The sequence below is a fragment of the Hyperolius riggenbachi genome, chromosome 8 (genome assembly GCF_040937935.1).
Source record: "Hyperolius riggenbachi isolate aHypRig1 chromosome 8, aHypRig1.pri, whole genome shotgun sequence".
NCBI lineage: Eukaryota > Metazoa > Chordata > Amphibia > Anura > Hyperoliidae > Hyperolius > Hyperolius riggenbachi.
The window spans coordinates 282,720,296-282,736,915 of NC_090653.1; the positions used below are offsets into that span (position 1 = coordinate 282,720,296).

The 16,620-nt window shown below is 47.7% G+C and overlaps 1 protein-coding gene across 6 annotated transcripts in view; it reads left to right on the top strand.

The window, feature by feature from the left end:
• STOM (stomatin) overlaps positions 1 to 16,620 on the top strand; it is a 155,006-nt gene that overhangs the window by 53,469 nt on the left and 84,917 nt on the right. The window contains exon 1 of one of the 6 annotated variants that reach the window (XM_068249039.1): positions 7,149 to 7,331. The exons of 4 other annotated variants lie outside the window; for them this stretch is intronic. In XM_068249039.1, the coding sequence (XP_068105140.1) occupies positions 7,193 to 7,331 (139 nt within the window). In that variant the 5' untranslated portion in view covers positions 7,149 to 7,192. Of the gene's footprint in view, positions 1 to 7,148; positions 7,332 to 16,620 lie in introns of those variants that run through there. One more of the 6 variants, XM_068249042.1, reaches the window with a different exon arrangement.

Genomic DNA, 16,620 nt, shown 5'->3' on the forward strand with positions numbered 1-16,620 from the left:
TTCTGGCAATTTTCTGCACGTTTGCTTGGTTTTTTTTGTGGGCGTTTTTTTAAGCGCTTTTGCAGAGCACTTCCATCCATTGATCTGGAAAAAATTACGGAAACAATACAATGTAATTTTTTTTTAGAAAATGCTCACGCAATCGCTTGCCAAAACGATTTTGTAAACGTTTTGCGTTTTTTTCCTATACCTTCTATTGAGGCAGACATCGCCTCAAAAATGGCCCAAGCACCGCTTTTCAAAGCAGATCGCAAACGAACCGCTCTGATATGAACTCTGTCATAGAGAATCATTGCACAAGCGCTTTCAGGGCGATTTTGAAAATCGCCTGCACTTAAAATTTTACAAAAACTCCTCTAATGTGAACAAGGCCTGAGTGTGATTTGCATTCTTAAAACCAAAGTATTTGTAATCATTTAGCTTTAGGTGAGTTACTGTGGTCTCCCACAATGAGGCCATGAGGCCGCAATAGCAGCATAGGGGGCGATATACAGGCTGGGAACGCGAACAACAATCACTCGCGTTCCCATGCCTGTCGACCGGTGACGGCCAAACCAGAAGTGTTCGCCGGCGGGTCCTGGACCATCGGAGCGGGGCTGCGAGGGCACCTATCGGCTGCAGGGGGCTGAGGGAAGCCCCAGGTGAGTTCATCTCATTTTTTTGCCTGGCTTTAGGGGCACATGCTGGCTAACTATAGGGGGTATATCTGGTTATCTAAATGAGGGGAAGGGAGGCACATTTGGCTATCTAAACGGGGGGAAGGGGGGCACATCTGGATATCTAAACAGCATTTGTACATTTGGCTCCACCCACGACCACACCCACATTCTGATGCTTGGCCATGCCCAATTTGTCTGGAGGGGGGCGCAAGAAAACGATCTTTGTCCCCGGGTGCTGAAAACCTAGCTACGCCTCTACTCTGGGGGATACTTACCTAGGGTGGAAGACTCATGGTCCTAATGAGGCTTCCTCGCCTCTCTGTAGCTTGAGGTAATTCAGCGCTGGCTCCCACGAAACCTCCTGGACAAGCGGCACAATATTTACCTCTCCGCTATTCTGCGCAGGAGCAGCACGACAGCCCGAGATTTCCCAGCATGTCCGATTGATACATTTTACCAATTTTGGGCTAAAATTAGTTGAATCATCAATCAGGCATGCTTGTGGTGGCACCGATTTGCATCAGATTTGATAATTATTGAATTGGATCAGTGATGGGCTGCTGAATCGTCTGATGTATGGCCACCTTTACTTTTTTGACTTTATTATTAATATAGCGCTGACATCTTCCACAGCACTGTACAGAGTATATTGTCATTTAACTGTGCCTCAGAGGGGCTCACAATCTAATCCCTACCATAGTCATATGTCTATAATATAGTGTATATGTCTATAATGTAGTGTATGTATTGTAGTCTAGGGGCCAATTTATGAGGAAGCCAATTACCTTATCTGTATGTTTTGGGGATGTAGGAGGAAACTGGAGTGACCCCTTTTTGTCATCAGAACTGCCTTAATTCTTCATGGCATCCGTTTAGGGTCATGGCAATTATAGTGGATCCGAGATGAAAAACTAACAATAACAAGTAACTTGTCCATATATCTTATCTAAAGTTTAGATTGTTTACACCGCATATCTAGCTGCAAACAGCTTTAATAGAATATGATTATTTCTTCCTGTGATACAATGACAGCAGCCATGTTGTTTGTAAACATTACACAGAGGCAGGCAGTGGCGTAGCCAAGGAGCTGTGGGCCCCGATGCAAGTTTTACATTGGGGCCCCCTAAGCACTCTATATATAACAATTGATATGGCGCACCAAAATCTGCCAATGGCAACTACAGTGTCAGAGGTGCAAGATGGGGAGCAGTTTGTTAATGATTCCCACTATTCAAAGTATCTATAGAAGTTATTATTATGAGCACAAGACCAATAGAAAGCTAATACTGTGGTTGAGGGAGGGCCCTCCGGGGCCCCTCTGGCCCAAGGGCCCCGATGCGGTCGCTACCTCTGCAACCCCTATTGCTACACCCCTGGAGGCAGGCTTATCTGCATCTTGAGCAAAAAAACCTAATCCCCCCTCCTCCCCTCTGCCTCTGAAATCTCTGGCTAGTAATAACTCCCCCTCCTCCTGCCCAGACAGAGCTCCCATGAGCCCTTGCTACTGTCTGAAAGTGCCTTGGCTCTCTGAAAACTTGTGGGCGTGGCTTGTTTAGTTTATAGGGAATTAGAGTATTAAAACAAAAACAAAAAAGTATTTGGCTTGAGGAATGTCCTATAAACAATAGGAAAGGAACACAATTATGCAATGAGTAAAAGTTAATCTCGGATCCACTTTAAAAAGAATGTCTGAGGATATATATATATATATATATATATATATATATATAATCACCTCAGACATTCCTTTTAAGGGTCACTTTGCTAGCTGTGTTTTAGAAGGAAATGCAGGCCCACTGCCTTTGAGTTACACTGCAATTGGCTCAGCACATAGCCATTTTTGTTGTGGTGTGCCCTGCATACTGCATTCACTCCTTTTCCCCAAACTCGAAAAACAGGGGATAAAAATGTGGTGTCTGCAGCGTGCGCGAAAAATGGGTGTGGCCATGACATTCTATGGGCGGAGCTAACGTAATGATGCAACAGCGAGGCATAAGAAAGCAGTGTTTACGCCGTGATGTGGTCAAACGTGGATTCACATCATAGGTGTGCAGAAACTGTGTGATGCTATTTAATAGTATGCCATAACCCCAAAGCAGCAAACACAGCCAACTATGACCATTAAATAATAAATGCAGCAACAGTTACCCCAGACACCACAAAATAAACGCAATGGGCAACATTTCAGCACAAAATAAACGCATTGCGGGCAACATTTCAGCACAAAATAAACGCATTGCGGGCAACATGTCAGCATAAAATAAACGCAATGGGGGCAAACATGTCAGTACAAAATAAACGCAATGGGGGCAAACATGTCAGTACAAAATAAACGCACTGCGGGCAACATGTTAATACAAAATGAACGCACGGCGGGCAAGCATGTCAGTACAAGATAAACGCACTGCGGGCAAACATGTCAGTACAAGATAAACGCACTGCGGGCAAACATGTCAGTACAAGATAAATGCACTGCGGGCAAACATGTCAGTACAAGATAAATGCACTGCGGGCAAACATGTCAGTACAAGATAAACGCACTGCGGGCAAACATGTCAGTACAAGATAAACGCACTGCGGGCAAACATGTCAGTATATGATAAATGCACTGCGGGCAAACGTCAGTACAAGATAAACGCACTGCGGGCAAACGTCAGTACAAGATAAACGCACTGCGGGCATACATGTCAGTACAAGATAAACGCACTGCGGGCAAACATGTCAGTACAAGATAAACGCACTGCGGGCAAACATGTCAGTACAAGATAAACGCACTGCGGGCAAACATGTCAGTACAAGATAAACGCAATGCGGGCAAACATGTCAGTACAAAATACACGCAATGCGGCCAAACATGTCAGTACAAGATAAACGCACTGCGGGCAAACATGTCAGTACAAGATAACCGCACTGCGGGCAAACATGTCAGTACAAGATAAACGCAATGCGGGCAAACATGTCAGTACAAAATACACGCAATGCGGCCAAACATGTCAGTACAAAATGAACACAATTTGGGCAAATATGTCAGTACAAAATGTGGGCAAACACTTCACCTGCAAGAAAAAGCATTTACTCACCTGGCAGAAGACGTCCCCTCACGCAGCCGGCCTCTGGTGCCTCTGGTGTGTGCAGCTCCCCCTGGCCTGGACGATCTTCAATCTCCCGCTCAGCCTCTCACAGGCAGAGCAGAGCTACGGCAAGATGGCGTCCGGAGGCGGAGCCCTGTACTGGAGACAAATAGTCTCCAATACAGGGCTCCGCCTCCGGACGCCATCTTCCCGTAGCCCTGCTCTGCCTGTGCCTGCCGGAGGAGAACATTGCAGGCTGGAGCGGGGCTGCGGGGAATGAACTAGCGCAGCGTCTAGTAGACGCTGCGGCTAGTTCATTGTACGGTGGCCAGAGTCCCGAGGCCGGGACGTCCCGCTGCTAAAAGCGGGACGTTTCCCGGGACCTCATGCAGCCTGGGACAGCGTCCCCCGAAGGCGGGACGCGTCCCGGGTAAAGCGGGACGTATGGTCACCGTAGTGAAATACATGTAAAGCATATGATTGCAGCATGTGGGTATTGTGTGCAAACAAACATTTCTGCTCTCTGCTCATCCCTCCTCCCTTCTCAGAATCAGAATCAGAATCTTTATTTCGCCAAGTGCGATCAAGTCGTACCCGGAATTGGTTGTGGTTCACATGGCAGTGGCAATAGAGCAAGACAGAAACAAGACATTAACAGATACAAGCAGTAAAAAAAAAAAAAAACAGGCAGCAACACAGTTTAAATTTTCGATTGGCTCGTAAGCAAGTCTTGAGTCATGAGCCGCCACCCAGGTGTGGGTTTGTGCCACTCTGGTAGTAAAGTAACAGCACTTGCACCTAGAGTCATGAACTTCCTGTAAGTGCACCAGGGTGACAGCTGGGTTATATGTCGGCCACCGGCTAGTGTGCGTCGACCAGGCATATCTCGACTGAGTGGGGCTAGAGCGCCCCTGATGGCCTGGAGTTCAGCAGGATGGCTGCTTGGGGAAAGAAGGTGTCTCTGCACCTGTTGGTTCTTGGGCGGATAGTCCTGTAGCGTCGGCCCGATGGAAGGAGCTTGAAGAAACGACAGCCTGGGTGGGAAGGGTCCTGGGAAATCCTGTTAGCCCTTGCCCTCATTCTAGAGGTGTAGAGGAGGTCTAGAGGTGGCAGTGGAGAGCCAATCATCCTTTCCGCTGAGCTGATGACTCGTTGGAGCTTGTACTTATCTTTGGCGCTTGCCCTTGCATACCACACGATGATGGCGGAGCAGAGGGTGGCTTCAATAGTGGCAGTGTAAAAGCTGTACAGTAGCTCCTGTGTCATACCAATTTTTTTCAATTGGCGCAGGAAGAATACTCTCTGCTGAGCTTTCTTCTGGATTTTGGAGGTGTTCTGTCCCCACCTAAGGTCGCTAGTTAGGGTTGTGCCCAGGAATCTAACACTAGATACCCTGGAGGCTTCGATCTCGTTGATGAGTACAGGTTGGTGTGTGTGGGGGGGTCTCCTGAAGTCCAAGATCAGTTCCACTGTTTTTGCTGCGTTAAGGACGAGCTTGTTGGCCACGCACCATCCGCAGTTTCTCTCGATCTCGCTGCGATAATCGTGTTCCCCCTCCCTGCCAATGAGCCCGATGATGGTCGTGTCGTCCGCAAACTTGATGACTTTTACGGAGTCGGCAGAGGAAGTACAGCTGTTGGTGTACAGTGAGAACAGGAGAGGGGATAGAACACACCCCTGCGGTGCTCCTGTGTTGGTAGTGCTCACACTGGAGAAGCAGTTGCCAAGCTTCACCTGTTGCGTCCTGTTTGAGAGGAAGTCCTTTACCCATGAACAGAGTGTGGAATCCACACCGAGATGTGCCAGGTTGTCAGTTAGGATGTTTGGGCAGATCGTATTGAACGCAGAGCTAAAGTCCACTCCCTGCCCTCTGTCCATCTTCTCCCCTTCTCTGTGTGTCCACCCCCCTCCCCTTCTCCTGTCCACAGCAGGGAAAGACCTGTCCTGCTTTTAATTTCACCCCTGAATGCTTCGGTAGTAAAATGATCCGAGATTCGGATCAAAGATCCGGATCTTTTCAATGATCTGATTCGAATCATCCGGATCATTGAAAAGATCCGAACTTCCCATCTCTAATAATTAGTGCACAAATTATGACCTAATAGACTTCCCCACGGCGGTGACGTACCCCCTTGGGGAAGACCTACCTCTAACCTAGCAATAAAAACATAATTCCTCGTGCTGCTATTCATAAATGGTATACACATTTCATAAGACAAGCAAAACAGACAAATGATAAGCGCTCAAGGATGCAGAGACTCAGGGCCGGGCTGAGGCATAGGCTGGAGAGGCTCCAGCCTCAGGGCGCAGTGTAGGAGGGGGCGCACAATTCATTCAGCTGTCATTCCTAATTGTGTTTGAAGCAGAAAGAAATAAGAAAAAGGGATACATAGCAGTGATTGCAAGCCAGATAACTAGATATTAAGGTGTTGAGGAGGTTGTGGGCCCTGTGGCACCTCTTAGTCTAATAGCAATCAGTGTGTGACGGCTGGGGTGGGAGGGATGGAGGGGCGCACTTTGGTGTCTCAGCCTTGGGTGCTGGAGGACCTTGTCCCGCCTCTGCAGAGACTGATGGGACTGGATCAGTGATCTCTGTACAGGGCTCAAACTGCAGTTATTTAAATATGTACAGATTCAGAAAGAATACAAGAAAAAATAGGATTTCTCCCTAGTGTAGGTGATCCATCAGCATATTTGCTTATGATCAAATTTCAAACCAGTTCCTGTACAAACACTACAGAAAGTCAGGCTAAATGACTAAACCCATCAGCTGATGCTGCTGCAGGAGCTCCTGTACACACAGAACATATACAGGACATATATTGTGTTATATATTGTGTATTCTGCATGCCCACAGTCATGTGTGCAGCCAAGGAGGGGCGTGCTCAGCTGGAAGGGGCGTGCTTATGTGTGTCACCCAGGGGGCGTGTCCAATGCTGGTGCGCCGCTAGAGAGGGGGCGCGGTCTCGGTTGTATAAGGAGCAGAAGCGCAGTCTGAAGGTGTAGGCGTGGCAGTCAGTGTGAGGAGGCGTGGTCTGATGCCAGGACCCGAAGCGCAGACAGTGAGAGGAGGCGTGACAGTCAGTGTGAGGGCGTGGTCTGATACCAGGACTCGAAGAGCAGCGAGCGAAAGGAGGCGTGACAGTCAGTATGAGGAGGCGTGGTCTGATGCCAGGACTCGATGCACAGCCAGCGAAAGGAGGCGCGGCAGTCAGTGAGATGGGGCGTGGTCTGATGGTAGCAGCAGAAGCCCAGTCCATGAGAGGGGACGCTGAGAAGAGGCGCGGCTGGCGCTGCGAAGGGGCGTGGCTAGTGCTGAGCACGGGAGTGTTCGGTGCTGAGAAGGGGCGTGGCTAGCGCTAAGAAGGGGACGTGGCCGGCGTTGAGAGGGGCGTGGTACGCGCTGAGAAGGGGCGTGCCGGGGCAGAGAGGCGGGCCTGTACAGGGTGTTGCTTCGCGTACATGCCTGATATGAGTAGCCAGGAGGATTTACAGTCCGCAGTTCCAGAGTCTTTGCAGTTGGTCGCGGCTGATCCTCCCAGCATGGCCGATAATCAGGAGCCGAGCCTGAAGCAGCGCAGAGTGACCGATAATGCCCTGAGTAAGTGATGATCGCTGTGTGTATGGAGAGGCCCCTCTGCCTCCCCTCCCCCACACTCAGGGGGGCTGTGTCTGCGGGGTCTGCTCGGGGGGCCACTGCTGGGGGCATCACACACAGATACACACACCCACATATATATACTGCTATTACACACAGAACTGTGCGAGGGATGGAGAACGTGATTAGCATAGAAAATAACTTTTATATAATCTATGTTGAGTTAAAAGGGACATTCACTGTCATTTATATTCACTGCTGTTATTTGCTGTGCATTTCTATAGTGCTGAATGCAACAACTCCTGCCACTAACTGCTGCTCACACAGGAGCTGACAATCTAATGTCCCTTCTGCAGTCTAGAGCCACTTTATTTTGTAAAGGAGGTAATTTTCCTTTTGTTTTTTTTTAAGATGGGGAGGGGTAGTGGGTAATCTCCTGAATTGCAATTTTTCCGATCGGAAATTGGCTTCCCACGGCTGGAACCGCGGTGCGAAAATCGGAATTCAGCGGAGACTCTGAAATTTCAGGCCGATTGGAAGTATCGGACAAATCAAAGAATGCAAAAGTTTACCGCGGTTGCCAGTCGAAAATGGGGATTACACACATTGGCATACAACCAAAAAAAAAATTGCAAATTTTGCAAAAAAAAAACAAAAAACCTATTTATTTTGTGTACAATTAATTAACTTTATTTACAAAATAACTTGAATTCTGTGGAAATTGGAAAGAATCTTGTCTGAATGCAGAATTCTGTCGGCATCGGAAATCGCCATATCCAGCCATCCCTAGTGGGGAGACACCCACACTTTAAGTCTAGTACACATGCGGTGATCAGGACTCAGTTATTTAGGTGACAGTCTGGCCCCCGAGTTCTGTTCATACGTTTCGCTAGCCTAGAGGCTAGGAATGTGTCTGCTATTATTATCAAGAGGAATGGTTCAGCAGAAGAACAGTGTGCTCTAAGGGGGGGGGGGGGGGGGGGTGGTTGGGCGTCAATAAAGATCCAGTATGCCAGATCTTCAGGCGATGTCGGAGGACTAACGTTCACATGCTAGAGTCTCATACACAGCGGTCTTAGGGCTTGATTCACAAAGCGGTGCTAACTGTTAGCACGGCTGTGAAAACCCCCTTAGCACGTCTAAACCATGTAAAACTCCGCGCGAAGTGCCCATTAAAGCCTATGGGTCTTAGCGCGCGCATAGGACTTTGCACGCAAAACTTTGCGCGCGATCTGATTGAGAAATCTGGTGTTACCTACTTAGCACCCTGGTTAGCACGTCTAAAGACTTTAGACGTGCTAAGTAGGTTAGCACCGCTTTGTAAATCAAGCCCTTAGTCTGTTACCCCGGCCGAGTTTAACGTAACATGTGCAGGATAAGTAATGTCCTGGTAGGAGATTGTAACCTGGGACTGCAGTGTCACTAGTGCCGTGCTACTCACCAGTACACAAAAGCGTCATGTGCTGAATTTTGGCATTTTTGAAAAGCAGCAGTGGACCCGTTTTTGAAATTTCCTGCACACGCTCCTGACTGAAATTGCACGTGTTTCCTGCGTCGACCACTGAAAGAAAATGCACGTTATCACTCTAAGGGGCCGTTCACAGTACGAAACGCTGACCGCCATGCATGCGGAACGCAATGCATGCGAACGCACGCCATCCGCATTTGTATGCGTTGCGTGGCTGACCCCATCACTGAAAAGTGAATGGGACAGCCGCGCGTTTTTGCAAAATCTGCATGCAGCATGCGTTCCCGGACCGCACAGGTCCGGAACGCATGCAGTGTGAACATCAGACAGTGCACTCTATGCAATGTCTGATGTCGTGCGTGTCGGCCTCCTGCACACGTTTCCAAAACCCGGCTGGAAACGCGTGCAGTGTGATCGGGCCCTAAGTTCCTGCAAATGCTGACAGGAAATGGAATGGCACTGTGCTGGTTTTTCCAACCGCAATGACATTAGCTAGTGGATAGGAGCATACTCTGCTTTCCTACCACATCACACAAATACATACAGATAGCTTACCTGCCCCCCCTCAGATGGCAATAACAATACAGTATAAGTCTACTGCTGGGTACACACGGTGCGTCCCCGCTCGATTCCCCGCTGCTCGATTATTTCCGACATGTCCGATTCGTGTGTCGATGGATCGTTAGGTCGAGTTGGCATACTTTTTTTTTTTAACCAACAAGTTTATTGAAGCATATATAAAAACAAGTACAGGCCGCATTGCATTAGCAACAGTGTTAAAGTTGAAAAACATGCATAGATATAACCATACAGAGTTATAACAATCAAAGGTACATTCCAGTGGGGTATATATTTTACGCATTAGCGTTCTAGTGGGGTGCAGATTATTACAAGTAAGGGGGATTGCAAAGGCGGGGCCACATTACATGACATTACTACAGCAGGTACTGGTATTTACCACAATTTAGAATAATGGATGTCATGCAGTGTTGTCAATTACTGAGGTAGACAAATGGTAAAGTCAATTGGAGCTATTTCCTGTTCTCCCATTGATCCCATATAAGGTGAAATTGGGTGACACGTCCCCTGTGTGTATAGACTAGTTTTTTATAGGCCAGACCATCGTCTAGTCTCTTTATCCAGTTGGAGAGAAGCGGGAATGCTGGGGACAACCATTTCAAAGCTATCTCCTGCCTTGCCGCAAATAGAGTCTCTCGGATAAAGGATTTAATACACGGTTGCATAGCTTCGTCTTGGATAACTCCTAGAATACATAGTATTGGGTCCATTGTTACTGGAGAACCCATCTTTTCATGTAGGAATTTAATTATTTGCTTCCAGAAGGAAGAAATGTGGGGGCAACTCCAGATTAGGTGGTAGAAGGAAGGGGAGTCAAAGCCACATTTTGGGCATAGTTTACTAGCATTGGGATTATATTTAACCACACGAGAGGGGATCAAGTATGCTTGGTGCAGGATATAGAGCTGGGTGGCCCGGTCTTTGACGCATAGGGAAACCCTCTTTACGGCCTCCAGGGCGTCATCCCAGTCATCCTCCTCCAGCTGCAGACCCTCCGCAATCCATTTTTCCTTGGACCCAAGGGTACGATCACACGCTTCTTTTGTTATTAATTCCTTATAAATGTCTCCTATTTGGTGTTTGGTCGGGCCCTTTTCAATCAGTTGCAGTATGTTATGGGGCTCAATATAGACTGGTGCATTTTTAAATTGCGCATTATAAGCATGTTTCAATTGTAAATATCTGAAGGATTGGGGTGCAACCTCAGGGTGAAGCTTTTGGAGGGAGGTAAAGGAAATGAGGTCATGGCCAGTTATTATATTACCTAGAAATGCAACCCCAATTCTTTCCCAAAAGACTGGGTCTGGGATGGAATTAAATTCAGGAAGGTGTGGGTTATGCCAGAGAGGGGTGTGGTAGTCATATGCAGAGGCGTTGTACAAACCACCCACACGCTTCCATACTTTAAGAGCCTGGGTTAGAATTGTGTTTTTAGGTTTACTGGGAGGGATATGTTCACGTAGGAGATCAAGGGCTATGCTTTCTTTTGATAAGTTATTGTTGTAACCCAGGGCTTCGGGGTTATAGAGGCCCTCCGTGGAGAACCAAGTGGCTATGTGTTGGAGCTGTGCCGCCAGGTAGTAGTGCTGTACTGAGGGAAGAGCCAGGCCCCCAAGGCCATTTGGGTTTATTAGAAGGGAGTGTTTAACACGAGGCCTCTTATGATTCCAGATGAAGGAGAGGATAGAACCTCTAAATTTTTTAAAGACTGATTGGGGAATGTAAATCGGGGAATGGTGTAGGACGTAGAGCAATTTAGGTAACAGGACCATTTTGATTAAATTTATTCTGCCCACAACGGTTAAATGTAGTTTAGACCAAGTTTTACATTTTGCTTGTACAAGGGAAATAAGGGGTATAATTTCTGCTTCCATGTACTGGACAGGATTTGGATGGATCATTACCCCAAGGTATTTAAAGGATTGCACCGACTGCAGCAGGTTAGATGACTGGGATTGTGTTGAGGAGGAAGCATCTAAGTGCATTTGGACTGATTTAGCTGCATTCAATTTAAGGCCAGAGTAGTATCCAGACTCTTCTATTGTGTCTAGCGCTGCCTTGAGGGAGAAATCTGAGTCCTGTAGGTAGAGGATCGTGTCGTCGGCATAGAGGCTAATCTTTTCTTCCGTGTGTTCAGTGCATAGCCCGCGTATCAGGGGGTTGGATCTTATACGACAAGCTAGGGGTTCGACAGCCAGGGCGTAGAGCAGGGGAGAGAGCGGGCATCCCTGCCTGGTTCCACGGCCTAGTAGAAAGGGGGCCGAAATCCACCCATTAGTTCCCACTCTTGCCCTGGGAGCCTGATAGAGCAACTTTACCCAATTACAGAAAACCTCTCCGAAGCCAAACCTGGCAAGGACCGCCTGCAGATATGGCCACTCGACAGTATCAAAAGCCTTGGCCATGTCTAAGGAGGCAATGACTCTGTGGCCCGAGTTTAAGTGGTTAGTTTGTAGGTTTGTCATTAATCTGCGGATGTTTATTGCAGTGTTTTTGCCAGGCATAAAGCCGGTTTGATCAGGGTGGATTAAAGATAGAATTACTGGATTTAGTCTAATGGCCAATACCTTCGCTAGGATTTTGATATCAGTTGTAAGAAGCGAAATCGGGCGGTAAGAGTCACATAGGAGGGGGTCCTTGCCAGGCTTGGGTAACACTATGATAAGGGCCTCCGTCATAGAGGAGGGAAGTTTGCCTGCCAGAAGGGCCGCTTGGTAGGTCTGGAGAAGTAGTGGTGTTATGGAGTCTGAATATCTTTTATAGATTTCTATGGGAAGGCCGTCGAGGCCAGGGGCCTTTTTATTGGGAAAGCTGGCAATTGCTGTAGTTAGTTCGTCTTGGGTGATGGGGGCATCCAGCAATAGAACCTGTTCTGGGTTTAATCTAGGTAGGTTAACCTCTGAGAGAAAGATTTCAGAGTCTGTTTGCGTAGCAGGGGTTGTGCTAGTATATAGGGCTTTGTAGTACTCAAAAAAGGTGTAATTTATTTCTGCACAACCGGAGACTGTGGTGCCGGAGAGGCCTTTAATGTGCGTAATAATCGGGGGAGAGGTATAGATTTTAGAGATCTTGGCCAGTAGTGTACCCGCTCTCTCACCCTGCTCAAAGTGTGCCTGTCTATTAAAAAAAAGCTTACTTTGGGTGATTTCCTCCAGCATGGTTTTGTGCTGGTGTTCTAGTGCCTGCCATACTGCTAGGGTGGTAGGGGAGGGATTATTTATGTAACTGGCTTTGGCCACATCGATTTTTTTAATAAGGTCTTGTTCTTTTTGTTTCGAATCGTTTTTGCATGTCAAAACAGCCTGAATCATTTCACCCCTGACAAGTGCTTTGAATGTTTCCCATACTAAAAGAGAATCCTCCTCCTCTCTGTGGTCAAACATAAAGTTTTCAAAATGGGTGGAGATTTGATCATGTGTTTGTATTAGATCTAACCAAAAGGGATTTAATTTCCAGAATTGGAAGGGTGGCTTCAGGCCCCAGTTCACTGTTAGGGTTATTGGCATATGATCAGATATCAGACGCGGCAACGCTCCAACCTCAACCACATCCCTCAGAATCATAGAAGACGCCAAGAAGTAATCGAGTCTAGAGGAGGTTTTGAAGGTGGAGGAGTAGCATGTATAAAGTTTACCCTGTGGGTAAAAATGGCGCCAGGCATCCACCAGACCCATTTCTGCTATGAGGTGGTTAAATGCTGTGGGTTTGTCTAGGCGAGGTGGGATTCTATCTAGCGAGGCATTGCAAACGGTATTGAAGTCCCCCATCCATAGTGCCCGGGCGTTAGGGTATAGAGCAATGAATTTTGCACCTTCCTGAAGAACTAAGGCGCTGTATGGAGGGGGGATGTAGATATTTAGAAGGAGTAGTGCAATGCCATTGATTGTACAGTGTATAAACACATATCTACCAAACTGGTCGCATTTGACGTGCATTGGCTGAAATTGGAGTGATCTTTTAATCAAAATAGAAACTCCACGCGAGTATTGAGAAAAAGTAGAGTGATATGACCAGCCCACCCAGCCACGTTTTAGTGCCATTATTTTACCTCCAGAGATGTGCGTCTCCTGGAGCGCCACCACGTCTGGCCTATGCCTGCTTATATAATTAAATACCATGTGTCTTTTCCTCGGGTCGTTCATTCCCCTTACATTCCAACTAATGAATTTGAGTTTAGCTGATTGCATTGTGAGCGTAGAAATTATTTAGCGGGATAAATGATGCGTTGCTATTGGTACCCTTGTTAACATCCTCTGTATCTGGTAACTTGTTGTGCAGTAGATTGCATTTGCAGCGCGGTCCGCACTTCATATTCTTTCCGTGTTTTATAACTTTAATAAACATAGAACTAACTTGGCTCTACTTCCCGTACTAATACTACTATTAACCCACCCTGGTCGGCCCAACCTTGGCAGACCCTTATACCCAAAACTGAGAACACAGCTAGCAACAGCTAGTCAGAGTACTGACCCTCGCTGTTGGGGGGGAAACTCTATAGGAACCCTTGTAATACCCAAAGATATTCAAAATAACAACAACAGACACACAAGAACAGTTGAATATTTACCTGCGCTGCAAGGGGGTGGCAGGGAAGGAGGAGACAGCCCCCTACAATTAAAAGAGGCTCGCTCCCACTTCCCGGCCCTCCCGCCCAGAGCAGTGTGATGTGCTTATTTCCCAAAAGTAAAATTACAATTTGAAACCCTGAGAATGGTATAGGCAGTAACAGCCTACATGAGGCTTGGCCCAGACCAGCAACACCGATTAGCCTGTGGAGAAAAAAAAAGGGGGGGCTAATGAAGGCAGCCATGGGGTAGTTTGTATCTGCCCGCCACGGATAGGTGCATTATAGCTGGAGCCGACAAGCAGTGCTTCTATGCAGGCGAATCAAGTGGTGTTGCACGTGGCATTGCATAGCAGAAGTACATAGCTATATGCTAAAACGCATAGTCTTATGGGGACCTTTCTATTGTAGAGCGTAGTAAGCAAAGGGGGAGAAGAAACGAAGGGAAACCCCTTTTTAGGATTCAGTATTCCAGTTGCCTTAGATGACTGTGTCTTGGCCTTGCAGTTGCTGCCTTTAAGGGAAAGGTACCAAGTCCTCACGTCTGGTCTGCGGCGTAGCTGCATACGTATACACATCCAGAGGTACTATATCGTCAAATGGCTGTACATAAAGGAGTGGCAATATTAAAGGCAACTTTAAGTGTTCTTTTGTACGGGCTTAAACGACATGGAAGAGCTCCGAAGGGAAGGGGGAAAGTTTAGGTGCGGGGAGAGCGGCAGTTCTGGCGCCGGGAGGACAGTCACAGATTGCACCGCTTTAGAGGAGCAGAAGGAGGGGACCAGTGAAAGGAAAGGCTTGAGTAGGGCTACATTGTACTCACTCGTCCGGAGAGCCTTGGCTACGCGCTGAGGACCGGTTGGTGGATGGACGGGTGTCCAGCCAGTCTGCGGCGGCTTCCGGGGTGTTGAAGAAGTGTGCACGGTCATTCTCCACCACTCGCAGTTTTGAGGGGTAGAGCATAGCGTATGCTAGGCCGCGATCTCGAAGCTTCTTCTTGATGTTAATGAAGGTCGCTCTGTGCTTCTGCAGCTCGATGGAGTAATCCGGGTAAAATGAAATACGTGCGTTCTCGTAGATGATATCACCTTTAGCACGGGCTTCTTTAAGGATCACATCTCGGTCTCGGAAGTTTAAGAGCTTCATAATAAATGTTCGCGGCGGTGAGCCCGGTGGCGGGATCTTAGGAGTGATGCGATGTGCCCGCTCTATAATGAAGACGGTAGAAAAGGCCTCTCTTCCAAAGACCGATACCAGTAGTTTCTCCGCGAATGACTCTGGGCAGGTTCCTTCAAGTTTTTCCGGTAGTCCCACTATACGGATATTAGATCGTCTATTGCGGTTCTCTAGGTCGTCTTGGCGCTCACGCATAGTTTTGACCTCGGATTGGGTCTGTGCAACGTCACGCTGGATAGGCCGTAAACGGTCCTCGAGGCGGCCAACTCTATCTTCGGTCTCCGCCACACGGGTGCGGAGCGTTTGCATATCTGCTCTAAGGAGGGAGACGTCCGACCTCACCTCCTCCAGCTTGGTGGTAATGGTTGTTAGAGCGGCTTGGCAAGATGATATGCCTTGCATAATTTGCTGGAGTGACGGAGTGGGCGCTTCCGTGTCAGAGGTCTCGTCGCCATCTTGATTTTCATGACGGAACTTTGCCAGCTTGGCGGCTGCTTCAGAGCCCTTCCTCGTCATATCTGAAGATGTGCAGGTGTACGCCAGTTCACGGTGGTTCACAGGGGCCGGTTTATAGGCAGGTGGAAACGGGAGATAGCAAGCGGATAGTGATTTTCGGAGAGTCAGGCGGGAGCTCACGTCTTGTGCGACTTACTCCATCCGCTTCCGGTCACGCCCCCCCGAGTTGGCATACTTTACATGAGAATCGATCTAACAATCATCGACACGCGATCGGAAATTCTCGGAAATAATCGAGCGGGGCATAGAGTGCGGGAACGCACTGTGTGTGTACCCAGCATATGACTAACTATTATTATTATTTAGTATTTATATAGCGCCGACATATTACGCAGCGCTGTACAGTGTATATATATATATATATATATATCTTGTCACTAACTGTCCCTCAGAGGAGCTCACAATCTAATCCCTACCATTGCCATATGTCTATATTATGTAGTGTAAGTACTGTAGTCTAGGGCCAATTTTAGGGGGGAGCCAATTAACTTATCTGTATGTTTTTGGGATGTGGGAGGAAACCGGAGTGCCCGGAGGAAACCCACGCAGACACGAAGAGAACATACAAACTCTTTGCAGATAGTGCCCTGGCTGGGATCCGCACCAGGGACCCAGTGCTGCAAGGCGAGAGAGCTAACCACTACGCCACCGTGCTGCCCATGATACAGATTGTGAGCTCCGCTAAAGCCCTGTACAAGTTGCATTTGAAAGGTCCAACAAACGACCGATAACGTTTCAGACATCAATTGGTATAAAAAAATGTAGCTAACGACAAGCGATCGATATTGTGTATTTCGCTTGATCCAATTGGTCGATCAATTCAGACAACAGTTGGGCCAATATCGTGCACTCGGCCAGTGTGTACAGTGTCGTTCAACCCAAGTTGTTCCTGAGCGTGTGCTCTTATCGTGTGAGACGTCACTTCTGCTTGCGCGCCCAGTATTCAACCGACATAATCGTTTGAAACATTGGCGTATGTGAACAACGTG